The following is a 26,185-nucleotide window of genomic DNA, read 5'->3' as shown; positions in this document are numbered from 1 at the left end:
CCTATTAGGCTTGTGGGGAGGGTAGTGGACTGTTGATAAGAAAAACAGTGTACTAAAAATTCTGATCCAATAAATACTTGTTGAACTGCTGTTGTGTTCTAGGTACCTGTTATGTTACAGGTGATTTGCAGAGTTCAAAGACAAGCCAAGACAGTTAAAGTTTTAGAACAGGTCTGTTGACAATTTTGAGGACGAAAATAGGCTTGAGGAGGATGGGAGAGGTTGGCAGACTAGATCCAGTATAACATTGTGTCTGTCTGACCACAGACTGGTTTTGATGTTTTTGGAAACCACATAATGTTGGTTCTTATGAATTATGTAGAAACGACACCTGTTGCTCATCTGTAGAAGGTGGAGGAACGATGCTTTGGTAGGCTGTGTTACACAGAGTGACCGCCTTCTGTATTGGAGTGGTGGACTCCCAGCTGCCCCATGGGATCTTTGACCAAGTTTGGACTAGAATCCAAAATGTGGGGTCAGCTTAGCTGATTGTGGAAAGTGATATTAAAGGATTATATTGCTTGAGAAGTTATTGGTGCGGGAATATTCTTAGCTTGTCAACATCTTATTTGAGGTTAAATAAAACTGGAAGATGTCTTCCTTCCAACTTCAATATTCTGTGAGTCTGAGTTACTCTGTGGTCAGAATTAGAGCAAAGGGTATTTTTAGGCCTTTGGATATCTTTAGCCAAATCTGTATTCTTCAGAATCATAGTTCTGGATATTCTTGATTATCCCATTGTTGGTAATGCTCCTGTCATGAGAACTTTGAGGAAGAGGTTTTATATGGATGGTGTGGAAAAGGTTGTTTGAATAGTATTGGATGTTTTCTCTCTTTCTTTTTGATTTTATTTTTGGTGAAAATCTACACAGCAAAGCCTGCTTCCATTCTGCAGTTTCTAGACATAATGATCAGTGATGTTGGTTACACTCTACTCTGTGTCAACGTTCTGTCCTAGTTATTTCACTTCCATTTATTTAATCTCCCTACCGCCCAACCTTCTTATCTATGCTTTAGAATAGCTGTTGACCCTTTGGCTTTATATAGATAATTTTTTTTTTTTTTTTAAAGAAAAACAGCGCTCAAGGGTGACAATCTTTATACTCTTTGGGCTAAGATTGTTAATTAGTTTAAAGGTGATTTCAGGGTGTGTTTTCAGTTCAGGCTTTGAAGAGCAACTCAGGGCTGTAGTCTCAGGGACTCCTCCAGGCTCAGTAGGTCCAGTAAGTCTGGATTCTTTAAGAATTTGAAGTTCTGTTTCACATTTTCCTCCCTTTTTTTCAGGATTCATTGGTTGTGTTTCTGATCAGAACATTCAGTAGTGGTAGCTGGGCGCCATCTAGTTCTTTTACTCTCAAGGTGGAAGAGGCAGTAGTTCATGGAGACCATTAGTCCTGTAGTCCAGTTTCTTCTCTGATTCTTGGGTTTCCTTCTTTCCCAGATGAATAAAGACCAATACTTAGGTAGGCACTCATAAGCTTATAAGACCCCAGATAGCACTCACCATACTGGGAGATACAACATAAACTTTAAGAACTAGATTATGCCAGTTGACATGAGGCATGAGACCATGGCCCTAAGCCCCCAAACCAAGAGAACTAACCTTATGACGTGATTGGTTATATCTAATTAGTATCAGTATCTGTAGCCCCTCCCCCTTTTTTGCTTGTTGTCGTTCTTGCAAAACCATATACAGCCTAGCATTTGCCCATTCATCCTTTTCCCCCCTACAGCTTGTTGACATCATTTAAATCAGTTGTGCTGTGCAAACTTCACCCATATTCGCTGCCACCTTTTCCGTTTCTATAAACAAATATGACTACTACCTAGGGAATACTTCTCCCTCTGCCCCCTTCTCCCGCTCTGGTAACCACTAATGAACATTAGTTTCTGTATATTTACCTATTCATGTCATTTTATAAAAGTGCGAACATGCAATATTTGTTTTTTTGTGATTGACTTATTGGGCTCAACATAATGTCCTCCAAGTTCATCCACATTGTTAGATGTTTTGGGAACCCATTTTTCTTTATGGCTGAGTAGTTTTCCATTGTGTGTATGTACCACATTTTACTTACCCATTTATCTGTTGATGGGCATTTATGTTGTTTCCATCTTTTTGTTGTTGTGAATAGTAGTGCAATGAACATAAAATCAAACCTGTTGCCCTCGAGTGAATTCTGACTCGTAGCGACCCTATAGGACAGAGTAGAACTGCCATTCCTACCAGCAGTGGATGAGGGTTCCCAGTTTCTTCACAATCCCTCAAACACTTGTTATTTTGTATTTTCTTTTTCTTTTTTAAATCTTAACCATCCGAGTGGGAGCAAAATGGTATCTCATTATGGTTTGGATTTGCATTTCTGTGATGGCTAATGACACTGAGCACCTTTTCATGTGTCTGTTTGCCGTTTGAATATCTTCTTTGGTGAAGTGTCTGTTTATGTCCTTTGCCCAGTTTTTGATTGGGTTGTCTTTTCATTGTTAAGTTGTAGAAGTTTTCTACATATTTTAGGTATTAGATCATTATTTGTTGTATTGTTCCCAAATATTTTCCCAGTTTGTAGGTTTTCTTTTTTGATAAAATCTTTTGAGAACATGAGTATTTAATTTTATGAGGTCCCAGTTATCTATTTTGTTTTCTGTTCCTCGCGCATTGGTTGTTGTGTTTGATAATCTCATTTAAAAAAAAATAGGTCCCAATGCTTTGCTTGTATATTTTCTTGCAAGAACTTTATGGTTTTAGATCTATCATCTAGGTCCTTGACCCATTTTGAATTAGTTTTTGTGTATGGCATGAGGTATGGCTCTTGTTTCATTTTTCTGCATGTGGAAATCCAGTTTTGCCAGCACCGTTTGTTGAAGAGACTGTTCCTTCCCCATTGAGTGGATTTGGCTTTCTTGTAGAAAATTAGTTGACCATAGATGTTTGGATTTATTTCTGGGTTTCCAGTTCTGTTCCATTGGTCTGCGTGTCTGTCATTAAGCCACTACCAGGCTGTTTTGATTACTGCAGCTGTGTAACATGCTTTGGAAGTCAGGAAATGTGAGGCCTCCTACTTTGTTCTTCTTTTTCAAAATCGCTTTGACTGTTTGGGGTCTTTTGCCTTTCCATTTAAAACTGAGGATTAGTTTTTCCATTTCTGTAAAGAATGGTGTTGGAACTTTGATCAGGATTGCATCGTATCTGTAGATCGCTTTAGGTGGTGTTGCCATCTTGACTGTATTAAGTGAATGTTCTCTTAAGACAGAGCTTTGAGACCAGAATTTTGAGGGTGGTGCAGAAAGATTGATCCCTTCATCTCTTAGAATGGCTGGGTGGGGCCTGAAGCTGCTGAAGCTCCCAGGCCAGCAGCCTCTGGACCAGCTATGATTCCGATTTTCCCAGTGTATTGAACAGATGTCCTCATTTTCTGTATAAGCCATGACATGAAAAAAGGTAGGCAACATTGCCTAATGGACTAGAGCAGTGCTTTGAAAATGTGATGGGATAAGGACAGGTAAGGTTTTACTCATCAGTCAGGGTTCTTGGTTGCAAACAATAGGAACTTACTCTAGCTAACTGAACAGAAAAGGAATATATTGGAACATGATTCTGTAGCTTATGGAATCAATGGAAAAATAGAGAATCAGGCTCAGAAAATGCATATGAGCCAAGGGAAGCGGGGGCAGTAGTAACTGCAACCGAGGTCACAGGGTAGGTCACACTGCAGCTGTTGCCGCTCCTAAAAGGTTCAGTTACTTTCTCCTCATCAAAACTGCCTTATGTGTGCATTTTGCAATGATTGTCCCTTTGAGAGTTGGGGCGTACAGCTGAGAACAGGCAGTGTAACTCCGTCTCACCATAGACCCTCTGGCACTGTGTCAGGCCCCAAGTCATCTCTGTTTGGAGAGGCTTTGGACTTTTACAGAATTATTTAATATATTTTCTTATTGACTGCTCCGAATATGTACTTAGATTGTCTTCAGGATAATTGCAGATGTTTCTGAAGTATAGCATGCATTTATATAAGTTAAGTTGCATTTTGTTATGCTTGTACACTGGCTCATTTATGAAATAAGTGGACTGGGAGACCTCGATTTATTTTTTGTGATTGTAATGCTGAAAATTACACGGCACTGGGTTAATGCTGAAAAAGAAGAATCTGTGTGTATGTGTATATACATGTTATACGTGTATATTAAAACAATTTGGGTAAATTTTAATTGCAGTAATTAACTTTAAAGTAAAATATTTTATAATTTGCCTGTAAAGATTGGCTACTGCCCCCCTCAAATTAGGCTTTTGCAGAAAATGCCAATTTTGGTGTTTTTTGTCCAGTTTTCACAGTGACTCTTTGTTCTGTCATTCTCCTGCATTTGATCTTAGTCTTTTATCAGTTTTTCACCATACGCAGATCATGGGTGATAGACCAGATGGTTTCACACACATATGCCATGACAGGCAGCTTTCAGCTTTTTGATTAGGGGTGTTTGTGGGGAATGAGCTCATTCAAATTTATGAATGTGAGGTACTTTGGAATTACTGAATTAGAACTCTTTTTGGCTAAATGGAAGAGTGCTCTGTTGTTATCGAACCAGAGAAGAATCTTGAAACTAGTCACTGGTTTCTAAATTTCAATTTATGTCCTTGCTGTTTAGGTTGGACTTACTATAAAAAGTAATAGCTTCATGGTCTGTGAAATAAGCTGTAGTTTTCAGGATTGGGTCCACATCCATGCTCTCCTTGGCAACCTTTTTTTGAGCTCATTATAGGCCTTTTCTATTATCATAAGACCAGTCTACTAAAGGTAATACTGCATTATTTGCAGTCAGATACTATGTCATGATCACTGTGTACCTGTAAAGTATCCTCCAAAAGTGATAAAATAGACAGATTTTATGAAATATTCAGTATACTTTCTGGTTGTCCTTTATGCTTTGGGAATTTAATAATTTAAAGTAATACCATCGTTGATTACCCCATAAGGTTCTGATTCTTTTCATTGTGCTTTAGATAAAAATTTATAGAGCAAATTAGCTTCTCATTAAACAATTATTACACAAACTGTGTTGTGACATTGGTTTCCAACCCCATGATGTGTCAACACTCTCCCCTTCTCTACCCCAGGTTTCCTGTTTCCATTTGTCCAGTTTCCCTGTACCTTCCTGCCTTTTCGTCGTCGTTTTTGGTCTGGTGTTCCCATTTAGTCTTGTGTACATGATTGAACTACAAAGCACGTTCCTCACGTGTGTTATTGATTGCTCTATAGACCTGTCTGATCTTTGGCTGAAGGGTGAACCTCAGGAGTGAGTTCAGTACTATGTTAAAAGGGTGTCTGGGGGCCATACTCTCAGGGTTTCTCCAGTCTCTGTCGGATCAGCAAGTCTGGTTTTTTTTTGTGTGTGTGTGTGTGAATTTGAATTTTGTTCTACATTTTTCTCAAGCTCTGTCTGAACCCTCTTTTGTGATTCCTGTCAGAGCAGTTGGAGGTGGTGCCAGATACCACCTAGTAAGGTTATGATTTTTAACAGGAAGTGGATTGCCTAAATAATTGAATGATAAATATATTTTAGGTGTAAATTTTCACTGAGTGTTTATATTTGCTTAGTGTAGTTTCCTGAGAGTTGTGTTAATGTGCCCTTTACAGATTTTAGGCAACTTAGGCCGCTCATGTGATTTATTTCTGAAATCTGAAGAATTTTTGAATCTTCTGAACAATTTCCAAGTCAGTCAAGTGACCTGTTGGTGCCATGGGTAAATGAGGGAAAAAAAATCAAATCATGACAATGCCGAAAATATCTGTAGTGTTAATTAAGGTCCTCAAAGTAGGTGTTTTTTTTTTAAATAATTTTTATTGTGCTTTAAGTAAAAGCTTACAAATCAAGTCAGTCTCTCACACAAAAACTTATATACACTTTGCTACACAGTCCCAATTACTATCCCCCTAATGAGACAGCCTGCTCTCTCCCTCCACTCTCTCTTTTCGTGTCCATTTCGCTAGCTTCTAACCCCCCTACCCTCTCATCTCCCCTCCAGACAAGAGATGCCAACATAGTCTCAAGTGTCCACCTGATCCAAGAAGCTCACTCCTCACCAGCATCCCTCTCCAACCCATTGGCTAGTCCAAACCATGCCTCAGAGTAGTTTTGCAATTACTTTTAGCTTTTGTAGTATTGTAATTTTTTCGTGGAGTTGGGGGTGTCCCTTTATCAAATACGTTTGGAAAATATTGCATCCTAATATTTTGTTTTCTTTATGGCATTTGTCACTATTTTATCTTAGTTTCTAATTTGGTTATGTCCTCTGCTAGAAGATAAATGCCATGAGGGCAAGAATCTTTCATGTTTAACCACTTTATTTCCAGTGCTTGGTATGGTGTGAGCATCTCATCAGGTTCATTTAAGGAGCACATTGGAGATTCAGAATTCATGCTAATACATTAAAAGTTCGAACAGGGTTTCTTTCTAAAGAAACCTGTAAAGTTTGGAATGTGTCACTTCAGCGGTACTCAAACTCTTTGGTCTCAGTAACTCTTTATACTCTTGAAAAATATTGAGGACCTCAAAGAACTTTTGTTTATGTGTGTTATATCTTTATTTGCTGTATTGGAAGCTAAAGTTTAGAAAAATTAAGAATATTTATTAAATCATTAGAAATAGCAACAAGCAGAATTTAAGTAAAAATAATTAATAAAATAAAAATTAATATTAAATAATAAACATTAAGATGAATAATTTTTTTGAAAGATACTATTTTTCAAGACAAACAGAAAAACTAGTGGGAAGAGTAGGCATTGTTTTACATTTTTGCTTATCTTTTTAACATCTGGTTTGCTAGTAGCACACTAGATTTTCATATCTGCTTCTGCATTCAGTCTCTTGGGATATCACGTATTGCATAGCTTCTGGAAAGCTCCTCAGTACTCTCATGAGTGACAGTGAAAAAAGGCATCTAATGTCTTAGTATTATGCAGATAATTTTGAGCTCAAGGGCTCTCTGAAGGGTCGCAGAGATTCCCGGATCCCACCTGGAGGACTGCTGTGCTGGGTTAAACTAAATCCCTGTCAGCACAGAACCTTCCCCTGCCAGACCATGCCCACGTCTTCTTCTTTACACACTGTTTGATCTAATATTCTTACACCGTCTTTTGAACATGACTGTAACGTCTTCCATTATATGGATATATTTTCTAACTACAAATATTTTAACTGATTTTTAGCATTTAGATTTTCTTTTTGTCCGCTATTACAAAAACAATGGTGTTGGACATCCTTGTGGACAAATCTTTGTGTAGTGTACTGGTTTTCTATGGTTGCTATAACAAATTACCACACACTTGGTGGCCTAAAACAACTGAAATTTATTCTCTCACAGGTCTCGAGGCCAGAAGTCTGAAATCAGTCTCAAGGGGTTGCAGTCTAGGTGTCGGCAGGGTCACACTTCTTTGGAGGCTCTAGAGGAGAATTGCTTCCTTGCCTTTTCCAGCCTCTTGGGGCTGTCAGCATTCCTTGACTTATCGCTGAGTCATGCAAGTCTCTGCTCCATCTTCACGTTGATCTCACTGGTACAGTCCTCTGTGTGTCTAAAACTCCCTCTTTCCTTCTTTTATAAGGACACTTAGGGCATTTTGGGCCCACCTGAGTAATCTAGGATAATCTCCTCATCTAAAAAATCTTAGTTTAATCATATTTGCAAAATCTTTACCATATAAGGTGACATTTCTAGGTTCTAGGTATTAGGACTCTTTGGGGGCCACCATTCAGCCCACTACATTGTACCCTCTGGCCTCCAAAGAAAGGTCTACATCCGTCCTATGTGCAGAATGCATTCATGTTATCCCAACATTCCCAAGTCTTAACCTATTACAGCATCAACTCAAGTCCAGAATCTTATCTAAATATTATCAGCTCAGAAGTTCCAAATCTCATCATCTAAATCAATTTTGCATGAGATTTGGGTGTGATCCATCTTCTAGCAAAATTCTTCTTCATCTGAGGACCTGTGAAACTAGAAAACAAGTTATCTGCTTCCAAAATACAATTTTGGACATTCCCATTTTAAAAGGGAGACTATGAAAGAAAGGTGTCAGTAGTCGTAAGCAATTTCAAAATCCAGCAGGGAGATTCCATTAGGTTTCAAGGCCTTGGATAATTCTGTCTTTAAATATTTCCTAAATACAAATTTCCCAAGAAGTAAAAGGGCATACTTCTGAAATTTCTTGCATGTTGCTAAACCTTTTACCAGAAAAGTTGTATCAATTTGCTTTCTCACTAGCAATGTATTAGTGACGCCTTTACCTGCTTACTCTAATTAACATGTTTATATCGTTAAAATAAGCAAATAAAGAAAGGAAGAAATACTTTAATTTAAAAAAGCCCTAAACTTTGCCAGTTTTACTTGAACAATAAATTTATGTATTTTTGGTGTTGGTGAGTGCATTTTTGCTTTCTTTCCTCAATTTTGATTTACTGTTCATATTCCTGCCAATTTTTCTTGATTGGTGAGCTGTCTTGATATTTTTATTGCAAAGATTATTTTCAAATTTTCATTCTGTTATCATTATTTTTTGGAATATGCAGAGTTGGTATTTTTATATAGCCATATCTGCCATTTTTCAGAGTCCCTGGGGGGTGCAAATGGTTAACGTGCTCAGCTGCTAACAGAAAGGTTGTAGGTTTGAGTCCACCCAGAGGTACCTTGGAAGAATGGCCTAATGATCTGCTTCTGAGAAAGCAGCCCTTGAAAACCTTGTGGAGCACAGTTCTGCTGCGACACACGTGGGATTGCCATGAGATAGAAAAGATTCAACAGCAGCTTTTTCTTGTTTTTAATAGTTTGAATGTCCATCGTGTCCTTATTATCAGATAAAAATGATTTTAAAATACCTGTTTGGCACCTGAAAGGAGAAATCTGAATTATGTGAAAAATTTACGTTGTATTATCCTTATTCCTGAAAATAGATGTATTTGTACTATCCTTATTCCTGAAAATACCTGTATTTGGTCTTCTTGGGAATTCACACTTGTAGAAAGGTCAGTCCCTGAAAACACAATCCTGAAGAGTTGGAGCCCTCTTAATCGATTTCCTGAGTCCACTGAGGTGGGTGTAGGGATTACAAAGGTGTTCTTTGCATAGGTGGTTTACCTGTGTGATAAACCGGGAGGAATGAGAACTGGAAAGATTATCTTTAATATGAACATGAAAAGAAGATTTGCAACAAACGCTTAAAAATCCAACTCTGTTAAAAAATATCCAGATAGTAGAATTTTAAAGAGATGTATTTTGTAGGATTTATCAACATTGAAAGAAATATGCTCAGTCAATAAAACAAGCTAAAAAACAGTATCGTGGCCTGATTTTAGTATTAGAAAAAATACGTCTGCATTTGTGTAAAGAAAAAAAGTCTGCCAGTGTCAACTGATTATTTTGGAGATTTATATGTGACCTTTATTTTTTCTAAATTTTCTGGATATCCCATAATGGACATGTTTATTTGTGTAATAAAAAATATAGACACTGCAGTCCTCCCTTTGTCTCCCCTAAGAACCTGCTTCAAATAAATGACTATTTGGGATATCTGTGTTTAAAAAAAAAAAAAAAAATTTTTTTTTTTTTTTTTTTTGTGTTGACTGTACGATGACATTTTTAGCCCATTAAGGGTTGGGAAATGCTTCAGAGTCTTAGTTTTTTATATTAAATTTAAAGCAAAATGACTTTTATTAAACTGAAGGTGTTAAAGTATAGCACTGGAAAGTGGTAGTATTAGTATTTCTTAATATACCTGCTGAAATAAATGATTTTTATATTGATATTTTCATTTGTAAAAACGTTAACACCCCTGAACAATATAAACTTGAAGCACTGATCATTGTTGTCTATTATAGCACCAAAGTATAATTTATGGTTAGTATCAACTAAAGATAATTTGTATTTACTTTTTTAATTGTGAGAAGTTCTTTGTTGCCTTTCAAAATAGTCCACTGTTATGTTAAAGCAAGTTGTTTTTCGGCCTGTTTGTGTGAATTTCTTATGCCCTCAGAATGGTACCTATTTTATAGTACTTGAAACTTTTACTTTTTATTTGTTATTTCTCAGGTAAACGCAAAGCACTGAAGTTGAATTTTGCAAATCCACCTTTCAAATCTACAGCAAGGTTTACTCTGAATCCCAACCCTACAGGAGTTCAAAACCCACACATGTGAGTATTCTTGGCAATTTAATAAAAGGCTCAACTCAAGCACAGAATTTAAAGTTACTGTGTTTTATGAGTTTTTCTAAACCCAGAGGCTGGTATTTTCGTTATCTTGTGGGCCATTTGAAATACCGTTATTTGAGTTGAAATAGAAAGCTGTTGGTTCTGTAGTCTGAAGTAGGAAAACATAGTTTTCTTTATTCAAGTTTACTGCAAGGGAAAAGAAGAGCAGAAGATCCGGGTGCATTTACATCATTTCACTTTCTCTCTTACCAAACCCTGAGAATATTGTTTATCCCTTTCTTATTGGATTTCCAATGAAATTATAAATTGTATTTGGGAAACTTAACTGTCACCATTTACTTGGTGACAAAATAGATCCTCCTTCTTTAAAAGCCTGAAAGTTTTCCATGTCATAGTTAATGGAAAGAATTTTGTATGTGCCAGTCTACAGGTGGTAAGGAGTTTTTTTTTTTTTTAATGTATTCAGTGAATATTTTTTATTAAAAAGTAGCAATATTATAACATCTTACTGAAAATATTATTAAAAACATCTGTAAGTTAGTTTAAAATACTACCTTAAGAATATTTCAGAAACCTTTGATTGGGTGGAAGTGATGTGTTAATAAGCCCTTCTCTCCCCCAAAGCAGTCGTGAACATCAAGTGTCAAAGCTAGTGGCTTTACATTTATACTCATAGTCCTAAAAATAATTTTCACTTAGATCTGGTATTGAGAACTGTAAAGCAGGTGGGTGAAAGTATGGTAAAGAAAGCTGACAGAATACATTATGTTATGATTTTAATAATCCTCAACAATTTTGTATTCAAACCTCATTTGACTAGAAATAAATCTATTCTTGCAAAAGAGGCATGTTTATTGCTGCTGCCCTTTTAATGTTTGGTGTGCACTGTATTTGCAAGTAGTAACAAATTGGTAGAGAGCAGATCATCTTGCAATAGGATAGTTTTTGCTCTTTTTGAAACAGCTGTACCTAGAAGCCAGAGGTGTGTATGTGTGTATGCATACACTCATAACCTTAGAAGGCATGAAAGATATTTTAAATGAAACCTGGGGAAACAGTGCACCTGACTTGGAGTGCTTTCTTTGTATTAGACCGGTGGTGTTCATATACTTTCTTGTTAGAGCTCAGCCTAGAATCCCCGCCTTTTTACTTTTCTCTGAAACATTGAGTAGGGGCTGCAGTGCGGAAGTGAACTTAAGCACTTCTTGACTGGTCAGAGCTCCAGCAGCAAGGAACCACTCTTTAAATAACCCCTTTCCTCAATTCCTAGAATTTCTGAAAGCTAGTACAAAACGAATTTTAGGTTGGACATAATTCATTTCTATTACCTTGATTGCCAGCTGAACCATCTATTAGAAGTCAAAGAAAGAAAGGCACATAGCACTAGTAGCCAAACTTACCAGTTTTCTTAAGCTTGTATAGACCAGGAGAAGGATAACCTGACTTAACGTTTGTAACTGGAAAAACGTTCTCATGTTTATGCTCTTTTCCCTCAGGAGATTCTTCATATATGGAGAATTAGTGGACGAAAAAAAAATGTTTTTTTTAAAGAACACTGTTTAAAAAAAAAAAAATTCCTTCCAAAATTTGAGTAGTTTCTTGTTTTTTTTTTTTTTTCCTATTTTCTTTTTTAACTACTAAAAACAAACAAACAAAAAAAAACCAGTGCTTAAAAAAAAAAAAAGTGCTTAGTTCATAATAATTCTGTAACCAGCTGGGTTAAGAGTGTTAAAAATTTGAGAGGATTTGGTGATAGGCAGTTTTACTCTAGGATGGAATCTCTAGAACTTGATTCTGGTTTGTAAAAAATTTTAGATCCAGACTTTCTTCAAATTTTATCTGTTACGTAGGTCTGTTGGTCTGGAGCAGAAGTAGGCAGCAGCTAGCATGGGTACTGATTTTCATCATCAGGCAGTAGTTTTGCTAGGTAAGACAGCACATCTCTTCTACCTTCCCGTCCCCTTCCATAAGGTATCCTTCCTCTGGGTTGGATGCCATCAGGTGATAAAAGCGATTGTTGATTACTCTTCAGGGTTCGTACTTTACAACTAGAAAATATAACTTGGCAGTTTGTTGAAGCTTTGAAATAAGGTACCTTCGTAACATTTATATGTTTGTCTCCCTATAAAATTTCCTTTGACCTTTAATAATGAATGCAAATATAAAACTTGTTTATCAATTTAGGAAACAAGGTGAATAAGCAACTAATGAAGTTAAGATATGTCCCAGGAACTAGTTTCAGACCCATCTGGCATTTAATGTCTTCTGGATGCATGGTCCCGTGGAAGATTTAAAACAAATTGTAGGACCATGTCCTTATTTTCTGAGAACCAACAATTTAAGTCTAATTCCGAGAGATGACAGTTGACCGTTGTAGTTACAGAAATGGCACAAGATAATACAGCTTGAGTGTCAGATTAATGTGCCGGAGATGGTGAGATCACTTTATATAAACTACTTGGCAAATGTTTCACAGAGAACAAGATTTGAATTGGAATTTGAAAGACAGGTAGGGAAGGATAGGTGGAGAGAAGGAAGAATGACATTCTGGTGAGTGTAAGCACAAGTTTTGGGGACCATGTGTAGGTCTGTTCAATCAGAACAGAGATACTACTTACAGATGACTTTCTCTCTCTCACTGAAAGCTTTAGCATTTTATTTCTTTTATTCTTTGTGTTCTAAAATTATGTGAGGGTATGTGTTTTTTTTTATCCCTAGGTGTGGATAATCTTTCTGTGTACTTGATGAACTCTTTTAGTTTGGAGATTCATTTATCTCTCTTTTTTTTTTTGTTTTAGGTAAAATTTTACAGCTCAAATTAATTTCTTGTTCAAAAATTTTGTACAGATGTTGTTTTGTGACATTGTTTGCAATCCCTACAATGTGACAGCACACTCCCCCTTTCCACCCCAGGTTTCTTGTGTCCATTCGTCCAGTTCTTATCCCTTCCTGCCTTCTCATCCTGCTTCAGGACAGGAGCTGCCTGTTTGGTCTCACATATTTGATTGAACTAAGAAGCACGTTCCTTATGTGTGTTATTTTTTGTTTTATAGGCCTTTCTAATCTTTGTCTGAAAAGTGGGCTTTGAGAACGGTTTCAGTTCTGGGTTAGCAGAGCATCTGGGGAGGGGGGTCCATAGTTTTGGGAGTTCCTCCAGTCTCTGTCAGACCAGTAAGTCTGGTCTTTTTACATGAATTTGAGTTCTGTTCTACATTTTTCTCTCTGTCTGTTCAGCACTCTGTTGTGATTCCTGTCAGGGTGGTCGTTGGTGATAGCTGGCACCATCTAGTTCTTCTGGTCTCAGTCTGATGGAGTTTCTGGTTCATGTGGTTTTTTAGTCCTTTGGGCTAATATTTTCCTTGTGTCTTTGGCTTTCTCTATTCTCATTTGCTCCAGGTGGGATGGGACCAATAGATGTGTCTTAGATGGCTGCTTGTAGGCTTTTAAGACCCCACACGCTATTTACCAAAGTGGAATGTAAAACATTGTCTTTATGAACTATGCCAGTTGACCTAGATGTCCCCCGAGAGTATGGTCCCAGCTGTGGCTACTCGGTTCCTCAGAATGTTTGGATGTGTCTAGGAAACTTCTGTGCTTTTTGGTGCGATTGTGCTGACTTCCCCTAAATTTTGTGTTCTTCCCTTCACCAAAGTTGACACTTGTTTACTATCTAGTTAGTGATTTCTCCTTTTCATCCCTCCTCACCCTCGTAACAATCAAAGAATGCTTTTTTCTGTGTGTAAACCTTCTGTTGAGTTTTTACAACAGTGGTTTCATACAGTATTTGTTGTTTTGTGACTAAAGTACTTCACTCAACATGATGCCTTCTAGATTCATCCATGTTGTGAGATGTTTCCCGGATTCATCATTGTTCTTTATCACTGCATTAGTATTCCACTGTGTGTATGTACCATAATTTGTTTATCCATTCATCTGTTGATGGGCATTTAGGTTGTTTCCATCTTTTTACTGTTGTCAGTAGTGCTGCAGTGAACATGGGTGTGCATATTTCTATTCATGTTATAACTCTTGTTTCTCTAGGGTGTATTCTTAGGAGTAGGATTCCTGGATCATGTGGTATTACCATTTCTAGCTTTTTAAGGACATGCCATATCGTTTTCCAAAGTGGTTGTACCACTTTACATTCCCACCAGCAGTACAAGCGATCCACAGATAAAATGCAGTCCCGATCCAAATTCCAAAAGCATTTTTTAATGAGATGGAGAAACAAATCACCAACTTTATATGGAAAGGGAAGTAGCCTCAGATAAGTAAAGCATTACTGAAGAAGAACAAAGTGGGAGGACTCATACTACCTGATTTTAGAACCTGTTATATAGCCATCCATGGTAGTCAAAACAGCCTGGTACTGATAAAACAACAGACACACAGACCATTGGAACCGAATTGAGAACCCAGGTATAGATCCATCTGTCCCTGAGCAGCTGATATTTGACAAAGGCCCAAAGTCTGTTAAATTGAGAAGAGACAGTCTCTTTAACAAATAGTGCTGGCATAACTGAATATCTGTCTTCAAAAAAATGAAACAGTACCCATACCTCACACCATACACAAAAAATAAAGGTAGATCGAAGACCTAAATGTAAAATCTAAAACGATAAAGATCATGGAAGAAAAAATAGGGGCAATGCTAGGGGCTCTAATAAATGGCATAAATAGGATACAAGCCATAACTAACTGCACAAGCACCAGAAAGAGAATCTAGATAACTGGGAGCTCCTAAAAATCAAACACTTATGCTTACTGAAAGAGTAGAAAGAAAACCTACAGACTGGGAGAAAAAATTTTGGCTACGACATATCCGATAAGGGTCTAGTCTCTAAAATCTACAAGATACTGTAATACCTCAACAACAGAAAGATAAATAATCCAATTAAAAAGTAGGCAAAGGATATGAACAGACACTACACCAAAGAAGACATTCAGGCAGCTAACAGATACAAGAGGAAATGCCCGTGATCATTAGCTATTAGAGAAATGCAAATCAAAACTACACTGAGAAACCATCTCACTGCAACAATACAATACTGGCACTAGTCAAAAAAACATAAAGTAACAAGTGTTGGAGAGGTTGTGTGGGGAGACTGGGACATTTATCTCTATTTCTGAGAGAATTTTTGCTGCTTTTTTTGGGTAGATTCCTTCATGGTTATTATTATTATTATTATTCATTTTTTAATTTTCTCTTCTTGAAACTATTTGGTTTGGATTTTGATTCCCTGAATTTCTTCTTTTTGACTTCGATTTCTTATTTTTCATTTCTCTGTCTTTTTGCTCTGTATTCTGAGTGATTTCCTTTATTTCCTGACTCTTCTATATTGGTAATTGATTTTGATTTCCAAGGGTTGATTGTGGCTAAAAAATCTGGAACTTTAAAGTTCTTTTCTGCCCTCAGAATTATCTATTTCCTTATCTTTGTTTTTCTTGCTTGTGCTATTAGTGTTTTTTTTTTCCCCCACATGCCTCGTACTTCTTTGTTGTGTATTGATAGTTGAGGATGAGGAAATTGGAAGGCTGATGGGGAGCTCTGTGTACATGATATGTCTCGTTGACTGGTGGGCTTCACTTTTCTGTGAGTGGATAGAGCTGGCTATTAAAAATATTCTAAATGCCAGAAGGAGCAGGGCCAGTGTTCACCCTAGGAGGCCTAGTTCTTTCCAAATAATTTGTTTATTTTCTTTAGACATGGGCTTCCTTTTCATTTTGGGGAGAGGGTGAAGTGGAAAGAAGGACCTGACATTGTATAAACAGAGTGCTGTGTCATTTTTTTTAAAATAGTTTGAGTCAGAATGTAGTAAGCAAGGTTATGCACTACAGTTGGTGGATATGTCTTTTAAACTCTGAAGCCCCTTCTCTTGGAACTGTTTGCTTTTCTTTATCCTACACATTTTTGTGGTTCCAAAATGCTTAGCTTTTACCCACCAAGCCTACTGACATCAAGTCAATTTTGATCTATAGCGACCCTATAGGACAGAGTAGAACTGTCGCATAGGGTTTCCAAGCCTAAATTTTTACGAAAGCAGACTACCACATCTTTCTCCTGTGGGGTGGCTCGTGGGTTCGAACTGCTGACCTTTTGATTAGCAGCCACGCGCTTTAATCACCACATCACCAGGGCTCCTTTATATATGCTTTTAGGGATTTGGTAACTTGTTTAAATCTGTCTCTTCACTGTTATAAATTTCTTTCTTCTTTTTTTTTTTTAACTCATTCTTTCAATTGGAATCCTTAGAGGGTGAGGTGATAACCTGAACAGGAAACCCCAGTTATAATTATCTTTGGTTAAAATTATAAATATTTTCAGCACAAAGAAAATTATCATAATGGAGACTCTTGTACCTATTACCTAGAGTTAACAAATGTTAACATTTTGCCTTTTAGTTCTTAAAATGGTTAAGCTGTAAAACCAAAGAGTACAAATGCTGTTTTCAAAGGAAAAATGTATGATTACCTTTTCAATTTTTGACAGGTTTGCATTATACTAGGTACTATAAATCTTTTGATATTCCCGGGATATTCTCATAAATGTGGCAGGCTTGTGCTAAAATCGTGTTCAATATATAAATTAGACATAAACAGAAGTAGATACTCTGTTATATACTACACTTTCATCGTGATGAGTAATGTGAGTGCTCTCAGTGTACTGAATCATTTAAAATGTACCAAACACAGTTGTTATCCTGAAAAAAGCAGCCCTTCATTCAGAATTGTACAAGAAGAAGCATTAGGTTAAAAGTTAACAGTGCTGAAAATAATGATGAGTACAGATAAACTTTGAGACTTAAGCATTTTGGAACCATTGTTCTGAGTTTAAGGGGTGCCCCTTGTTGAGACCAAGAGATAGCTCTATGATCTCATTTTTCTTTATTAAATTTGAATATAAAAAGGCTCCGTTGTGCTATAGAACATCCAGGAAGTAGTTGTTAAGAAAGGTCTAAAGTCTCCAGTTAATCACTAAATATTCTTAATTCCATGCTGAGTGTTCTCGGTAAAGCTTTATCTTTAAATGTACAGTGGAAGGCTTTTACCAGCTTCCGTGTCTGAAATTGATCAAACGTGCACTTAAGATGCACTGATAATTGCTGGTGATTGGAATGCTAAAGTTGGAAACAAAAAGGACAGGTAGTTGGAAAATACGGCCTTGGTGATAAAAACAACCTGGGAGATTGCAGGATAGAATTTTGCAAGACCAGCGACTTCTTCATTGCAAATACCTTTTTTCATCAATATAAATGGCAACTGTGCACAAGAACCTCTGTGGATGGAATACACAGGAATCAAATCGATTACATCTGTGGAAAGAAACGATGCAGATGGTCAGTACCGGCAGTCAGAACAAGGCCAACGGCCAACTATGGAACAGACCATCGTTTGCTCATATGCAAGTTCAACTCGAAGCTGAAGAAAATTAGAGCAAGTTCATGAGAGCCTAAATATGACCTTGAGTATATTCCAACTGAATTTAAAGACCATTTCAAGAATAGATTTGATACATTAAACACTAATGACCAAAGACCAGATGAGTTGTGGAATGACATCAAGAATATCATACACGAAGCAATCAAAAGGTCATTAAAAAGACAGGAAAGAAAGAGAAGACCAAAATGGATTTAGAAGAGACTCTGAAATTTGCTCTTGAGTGTTGAGTAGCTAAAGTGAATGGAGGAAATGATGACGTAAAAGAGCTGGACAGAAGGTTTCAAAGGGCAGCATGACAAGAAAAAGTAAAGTATCATCACGAAATGTGCAAAGACCTAACATTAAAAAACCAAAAGGAATGAACATACTCGGCGTTTCTCAAGTTGAAAGAACTGAAGAAAAAATTCAAGCCTCAAGTTACAATATTGAAGCATTCTATGGGGAAAATATTCAATGATGCTGGAAGCATCAAAAAAAAAAAAAAAAAAAAAAACTAGTGCCATCGAGTCGTTGAAAAAGAACACAGAGAGTCACTGTACCATTTCAGGAGGTAGCATATGATCAAGAACAGGTAATACTAAAGGAAGAGGTCCAAGCTGCACTGAAGGCAGTGGCAAAAAACAGGGCTCCAGGAATTGACAGCATACCAATTAAGATGTTTCAACAAACAGAGGCAGCGCTGGAAGTGCTCACTGGTCTGTGCCAAGAAATTTGGAAGATAGCTACCTGACCAACTGACTGGAAGAGGTCCATATTTGTGCCCAATCCAAAGAAAGGTGATCCAACAGAATATGGAAATTATCGAAAAATATCATTACTACCACACACAGTAAAATTTTGGCGAAGATCATTCAAAAAGGGTTGCAGCGGTACACTGATAAGGAACTGCAAGAAATTCAGGCTGGAGTCAGGAGAGGACAAGGAATGAGGGATATCATTGCTGATGTCAGATGTATCTTAGCTGAAAGCAGAGAATACCAGAAAGATGTTTACCTGTGTTTAGTTGACTATGAAAAGGCATTCAACTGTTAGGATTATAACGAATTATGGATAACATTGCAACGAATGGGAATTCCAGAACACTTAATCGTGTTCCTGAGGAGCCTGTACATAGACCAAGAGGCAATCGTTCCAACAGAAAAAGGGAATACTGCGTGATTTAAAGTCAGGAAAGGTATGCATCAGGGTTGTATTCTTGCACCATACTTAGTTTGTATGCTTGAGCAAGTGATCCTAGAAGCCAGCCTATATGAAGAAGGACGTGCCATCAGGATTGTAGGAAGACTCCTTAACAGCCTGCAGTATGCAGATGACACAGCCTTGCTTGCTGAAAATGAAGAGGACTTGAAACACGGATGAAGATCAAAGACTGCAGCCATTAGTATGGATTGCACCTCGGCATAAATAAAACAAAAATCCTCACAGCTGGGCCAATAAGCGAATCATGATAAACAGATAAAATATTGAAGTTGTCAAGGATTTTATTTTACTTGGATCCACAGTCAACCCCCATGGAAGCAGTGGTCAGGAAGTCAAAGGATGTATTGCATTGTGCAAATCTTCTGCAAAAGACCTCTTTAAAGTGTCTGAAAGCAAAGATGCCACTTTGAGGACTAAGATGGGCCCGATCCAAGCCATGATGCTTTCAGTTGCCGCATACATGTGCAAAAGCTGGACAATGAATAAGGAAGACCAAGGAAGAACTGATGCCTTTGAATTATGGTATTGGTGAAGAATGTTGACCATACCATGGACTGCCAGAAGAAGAAATACAGCCAGAATGCACCTTAGAAGCATGGATGGCAAAACTTCGTCTCATGTACTTTGGACATATTATCAGGAAGAACCATCCTCCAGCAGGAGGACATCATGGTTGGTAAAGTAGAAGGTCAGAGAAAAAGAGGAAGACCGTTAAAGAGATGAATTGACATAGTGGCGTGGGCTCAAGCGTAACAATTGTGAGCGTGGTGGAGAATGGGACAGTGTTTCGTTCTGTTGTACATGGGTCCTCTATGAGCCAGAACTGACTTGAGGGCACCTAACAACCACAGTGGAGCCCTGGTGGTGTAGTGGTTAAGAGCTACGGTGGCTGCTAACCAAAAAGTTCGGTAGTTGGAATCCAGTTTGGAATTGACGACAATAGGAACAACCACGGCAATTATGAAATACCTAGGTACTTATTGCTAGTTAAATTGTGGAATTTTTATCTTTTAAACTTTGCTATTTTCAAGTAACCAAAAACCAAACCAGTTGCCATCGAGTTGATTTTGACTCATAGCGACCCTTTATGACAGAGTAGAACCGCCCCATAGGGTTTGCAAAAAAATGGATGATAGATTTGAACTGCCAAACTTTTGGTTCGCAGCTGAGCTCTTAATCACTGCTCTACCAGGGATCCTTTCAGTTAACAGTGAGTGAAAATTTAGGAGTCCTGGTTTCTATCTCAGCACTGTCACAATCTCTCTGACCTTGAATGTGTCACTTAACTCTAATTTCAACCCACGTAAGTTTTTTTTTCTGTCCCTGAGGTTTTCTGAAGCAATGGTGGTAATCTGTGGTGGACCACTTTCTCAAAATGGCCATAATGGAAGCAATATTTACCTGTAGGTACAAATTAGTAGTGAATGTTTTAAAACCTCAAATTGTTGAATCCTGTGGGGTAATCTTCTAAACCTTGCATTATTGTACTTCTTAAAGTGTTTACCTTTTTCCCCAGCTCCACATCCTTCCTAGGTCCACCTGATTGTTATGGCACACCTTCTTCAGTCAGAGTGATTCTCTGGGGAAGTGATTCTCAACAGGTGGGAGTGGTAACAGGCCTGGTTAAACTGATTCCCTGTGCCGCCTTTGCCCCTTTGAAGTTCACTAGTAAAGTTCTTTTCAAATTGGGTGTTTATAGCTGAGGTGTGTTGGGTGTTAATGCTAAAGTATGTATTTAAGGAAATTAATAATAAATGGTGTTTAGTTCCTTGTTTAATGCAAATGAATTTAGTTTTGATGTTATAAATCATCTTTGCCCTTGAATCAAGAGGCTTAGGTAAGCATAAAAAGTTATTTCTGGTGCTTTACCCACCATACTGCAATGTTCTCTTTAAAACATCTGTCTGGTTTCTTTGCTATCAATAAGCTATCCAACCAATTCTAGTCAGATAGCAAGTTTTTGAATTCTGGTTTAATTCAGAACATTATAGAGGTCCTTTTAAAGTGTAGGCATGTTTCTGGAAACTTTTATCTATTGTTAAGGAAATTTGCTATTTAAAGGGAACATATCTTTTCAGGATGTTCTTTTTCATTATTTATAACCAAGTCTCACAGTAAGATCGTATTACTGTTCTTGAGTAAGTTTGTTTTCCTGAGTTGATAAGAGTCTTGTTTTGTGGCTCACTGTGAATCTTTTCTCAATGTGATTAAATATATCAGTCCCCCCGTGCCCTTTTTTTTTAAGAGTCACCTCCCTATCTATACACTTGTATATCCTTGTTCTGTTCTGCAGTACTTGCACTTCATGGTTGCTGCCTGCGGTTTGCCTTCATTATTTTGTGACTTGCTTATGTTCGTCTCCTGATTTTGATTCCCTTTTCTGGGATGTCTTGTTTTCCTTTTCCTCAGTTTACTCTCACATTTTGTTAGGTTATAAATCTTCTAATTGCTTCATGAGAAAAGAGTTCTCTCTTAATATAAGACTTTTGGGTCTTTGCGTGCCTGAAAATATATTTAACCCTTATAATAAATTAGTAGTGGTATCGAATATAGATTTCTGGGGTAGAAATTTTCCTTCAGAATTGTGAAGGCAGTGTTGCATTGTTCCCTAGTTTCCAGGCCTACTTTTAAAAACTTGGATGCCATTCTGATTCCCGAACCTTGGAATGTGACTTTTTTTTCTTTGTGGGTGATTGTACGGTTTTGTCTTTATCCCCAGCGTCTGAAATCTTGTTATGATCTTTTTTTTCCCTCTTTCCTTCTCCTTTCTTCTTTTCTCTCCCCAATTCGCTACATCTCTCCCCTCTCCTCCCTCCCCCTCCCCCTTATTCTCTCCCTCCCACCTTTCGTTCTTTCCTTCCTTCATTCTTTCACTGAGTCTTTGATGAATTCTTTCAGTTTAGAAATTAATGCGTTTCATTCGAGGAAAAAAAGATATGTTATTCTTTTGATTTTTCTCCTCTCCTTTAGCTCTTCCTCGGGAATTCCACTTTAGGTTTTAGACCTCTTAGTTTGTGTCCCTATTTTCCTTATCTTTTTTCCCCCTTCAACTTCATATTTATTCTGTTTGTTTTTGGTTGATCCTTGGTTGACTGTGTGATGCCGTCAATGAGGCGACAGAGAGTTGGTTGGAAGCTTGGGATTTGACTGGTTGCAGCTCACAGTGAGGTGACCGGTAGGTCTCAGAGAGGCACCTGGTTTTCCTTTTAGAGGATTCCCAAATATCAGTGTCTGGAGGTCTTTCCTTGGTGGTGCGGTGGTTAAAGCGCTTGGCTGCTAACAGAAAGGTTGGTGGTTGGAACCCACTACCTGCTCTGAGGGAGAAAGATGTGGCAGCCTGCTTCCATAGAGATTACAGCCTCGGACACCCTATGGGGCAGCTCTGCTCTGTCCTATAGGATTGCCATGAGTTAGAATTCAACTCGACAGTGGTGGGAGTGGTTTTGGTTTTTTTCTTCTTGGGCCAGTCTCTTTTTTTCCCAGGAAGGGGACGAGTCTCCTCTGGAGCACAGTTCTACTCTGATACACATGGGTTGCCCTGAGTCGAAATCAGCTCTCTGGCAACTTTTTATTTTAAAGGGGGCTAAACTAGGTTGTGGAGTTCCCGGGTGGCAAAAATGGCCAAGCCCTTGACTGCTAGCCGAAAGGCTGATGGTTCTAACCTACCAAGAGGCTCCTCCAAAGACAGGCCTGATGATCTTCCCAAGGTCACAGCCCTGACAACCCTGCGGAGGAGGTCTACTCTGCACACGTGGGATTGCTGTGAGTTGGATCTGACTTGGCGGCAACTAACAGCCACAACAGTAGCCTAGGTTGCTGAAGGGAAGTGTACGCGCCGGGCTCCCAGTGTTCCGGGAGCTGATCTAGACAGAGGAGGCTGCGTGCATCTCCTGTACATGCGTTTGTGTAGTCCACCTCCTTACGCCATTTCTTTGTGCCTGGTGTTTCTCTGGTAGGTTCTCTAGAATATACAGCTCTGGGTCACTTAGGGGATCGTTGCTTGGTTAGGGGGATCTGGGACTCTAATCACTCCTTTTGTGGACTTCTGGTATGGTTTCTGGTTTTAACCCTCCTTATCCTCAATTGATGAGCTTTTCTTTGTTTCTGTTATGTGAATCAGTTTTTTTTTTTTTTTGATAATCCCTGTGACAGGCATTTTTGGTTTTACCATTCTCTGTGTTATTATAGGAAACCCTGGTGATGTAGTGGTTAAGTGCTACAGCTGCTAACCCAAAGGTTGGTGGTTCGAATCCGCCAGGTGCTCCTTGGAAACTCTACGGGGCAGTTCTACTCTGTCCTCTAGGGTCGCTATGAATCGGAATTGACTTGACAGCAGTGGGTTTGGTTTTGGTTGGGTGTTATTACATGTGTTACTTCTTGTTCACTTACTTACACAGTCTTCCAAAAACAGGTTCCTGTTTCTCATCTAACGTAGCCTCCTGTCCTGGTCTCTTTGACGTTGTGAGTTTATATCTTTAAAAAATCCTTTTCTGTTGTTTCTTGATGTTCTGGGAGGGAGGAGCAATGAATTCATGTTTATCTGGAAATAGCTTCATTAAGTGGGCTTATAAAATTAAGTTCCTTGATTGAAAACATTATATGATTCTTTTATAACTGATCATCTAAATACTTCTTTATTTGAGAATTTTGTTTTTTTCAGAAATAGGCATGAATTAAACTCAGTTAAGGGAATGATCATATATTCTAAATGAATTAGAAAGAAATAGAAGGTATGATGATCTTGTTCTCAAATATTTAAATGTCTGTACTGAAAATGCTATGGGGGCAGTTCTACTCTGTCCTACAGGGTCGCCATGAATCAGAATCGACTCAATGGCAGTGGTTGTTTATACTTAGAAATATAAAACACCGCTGATACGTGGATCAAGATGCCATGTTCATGGATTAGAAAGTACAGTACTCTAGGATTTCTTTTCTTCCTATGTTGATCTCTTGATTCGATGCAGTCCTAGTGAATTCCCAGCAAGCTTAAAAAAAAAATATATGTATGTATATATATGTATATAAATTCATATTTTCTAAAATTTATGTGGAAATGCAAAAGACTTAGAATAGCTAACTAACAGCTTTGTAAAAGAATAACTAATTTGGAGGACTTAAACTGTGTAATTTCAAGGTTTAGTATATGCAGTACTTTTTTTCTCCAAAAGGTTAGTCACATTTAAAGTATGAAATAAAATTCACAGATCTAGATATGTGAACTATGTATGTATTTATACATAATTATTTTTAAAAATAATTTGTTTTCCTTTGTTTTTGAAAACGTACACAGCAAGAACATACCCAGTTCAAGTTTCTACATGTACATTTCAGTGAGGTTGATTACATCCTCCAAGTTGTATAATCATTTTCACCCTCCCTTTTCTGAGTTGTACTGCACCCTAACACACCAACTGTTCCCTAAGGTTTCTGTCTAATCTTCCCAGTTGCTGTTGTCGGTTGGATCCCTTACAGGTACATCATAGAAGAGCATAATGCTCAAGGAAGACATTCTTTACTAGTTAAGGTAAACTACTGTTTGGTTTTAAGAGGATTCAGGAGATATTTTTGATTTAAGGTTTAAAGATTATCTTAGAGCAGTAGTTTTGGGGGTTCATTCAGCCCCCGTGGCTCCAGGAAGTAGAGTCCATGAGAATCAGAAATTCTCATCTACATTTTCCCCCTTTTGATCAGAATTCTTCTATAGAATCTTTGATCAAAATGTTCAGTAATGATAGCTGGGCAACCATCCAGTTTTTGGGTAAGGGGCTGATAAGAGTTTTCCAAATACAGTCAAGTAAGTAAGGTGTATTTGAAGTTGCCAAGGTGGGAGTTTTTCATGGAACTGAATGAATGCTATTTTAAATGGAAAATGACTGAATACGGGGGGATAGGTAGATCTAAGATAAGGATGGAGAGGTAGCCATTGGCTAGATAACGTAGGGCTTTTTAGGTGAAGAGTCATCTAGTGCTGCTATAACAGAAATACAAGTGGATGGCTTTAACGAAGAGAAATTTATTCTCTCACAGTTTAGGAGGTTAGAAGTCCAAATTCAGGGCGCCAGTTCTAGGGGAAGGCTTTCTCACTGTCAGTTCTGGGGCAAGGTCTATGTCATCAATCATCCCCTGGTCTAGGAGCTTTTCAGTGCAGGGACCCTGGGTGCAAAGGACACACTGTGCTTCTGGCTCTTCTTTCTTGGTGCTCCCTCACCTCTCTGCTCCCTTCTATCTTCTATATTTCTCAAAAGAGATTGATTCAAAATATAACCTTATCCTGTAGATTGAGTCCTGTCTCATTAACATAACTAACTCTAATGCTGCCTCATTAACATTATAGAGGTTAGGATTTACAACACATAGGGTCATTACATCAGATCACAAAATAGAAGGCAACCACACGATACTGGAAATCATGGCCTAGCCAAGTTGACACACAGTTTTGGGGCACACAGTTCAATCTGTAACAGCATCTAAAGTGCAGTGGGAAGCCGTGGAAGGGTTTTATGAAGATGAGTGACATAATCTGATTTACACTTAAAGGTATTATTCAGGCTGCTATGTGGAATATTTATCGGAGGGAAGCAAAAATGGAATTAGGGAGACCTGGGTCGTATGAATAGCTAATGCACTTGTCCACTAACTGAAAAGTTGCAAGTTTGAGTCCACCCAGAAGGAACCTCATAAGAAAGGCCTAGCAAACTACTTCCAGAATCAGCTATTGGATACCCCATAGAGCACAGTTCTCCTTTGTCACACGTGGCAGTGGTTTTACTGAGCAAGGCTGTGCTGTGGAGCTGAAACATAGGGTGGATAATATTAATAGGTTGATGGCAGTGGAGGTGGAGGGAAGTGGACAGATTCCAAAAAGATTTGGGAAGGAGAATAAACAAAAATGGGCGGTAATTTGAATGTCAGTGGTGAAGAGGGGAGGATGTTTAGAGTCGCTTCCGGAGTTGTCGCTTGACCAACTGGGCTTAGTTGTCCTTACTGAGGTGAGGACCACTGGCTGTAGAGTGTCTGTGGATGAGGAGGCATAAAGAACAAGAGTTCAGCTTATTACGTTAAATTTGAGATGATTGTGAAATATCTATTAAAGATATCAAGGAGATAGTTGAAAATATGTGAGTCTTGTGCTCAGAGGAGGGGGGTCTAGATTGAAGATAAAAAGTTGGTAGTTGTCGCCATAGGTAAGGTTGTCTGGGAAGAGACTTTATCTTGACTAGAGAATTTAGCCCTGAGGAAATCGGACATTTAGAGGTTGGGTGGAGGAAGAGGGTCAGAAAAAAGTGCAAGAAAGGGGCCAGAGAGGTAGGAAGTAAATTAGTAGTGTGTGGTGTTCTGGAATC

General features: G+C 38.1%; 1 protein-coding gene across 4 annotated transcripts in view; it reads left to right on the top strand.

Annotated features, from left to right (window-relative positions):
* MAP2K4 (mitogen-activated protein kinase kinase 4) overlaps nt 1–26,185 on the top strand; it is a 182,125-nt gene that overhangs the window by 33,001 nt on the left and 122,939 nt on the right. For 3 of the 4 annotated variants that reach the window (XM_049859568.1, XM_049859565.1, XM_049859566.1), the window contains one exon: nt 10,079–10,181. In XM_049859568.1, coding sequence (XP_049715525.1) covers nt 10,079–10,181 — 103 coding nt within the window. Of the gene's footprint in view, nt 1–6,795; nt 7,548–10,078; nt 10,182–26,185 lie in introns of those variants that run through there. The other variant, XM_049859569.1, reaches the window with a different exon arrangement.

This window comes from Elephas maximus, chromosome 19 (genome assembly GCF_024166365.1).
Source record: "Elephas maximus indicus isolate mEleMax1 chromosome 19, mEleMax1 primary haplotype, whole genome shotgun sequence".
Taxonomy (NCBI): Eukaryota; Metazoa; Chordata; class Mammalia; order Proboscidea; family Elephantidae; genus Elephas; species Elephas maximus.
This window is presented reverse-complemented; position numbering and strand designations above follow the sequence as displayed.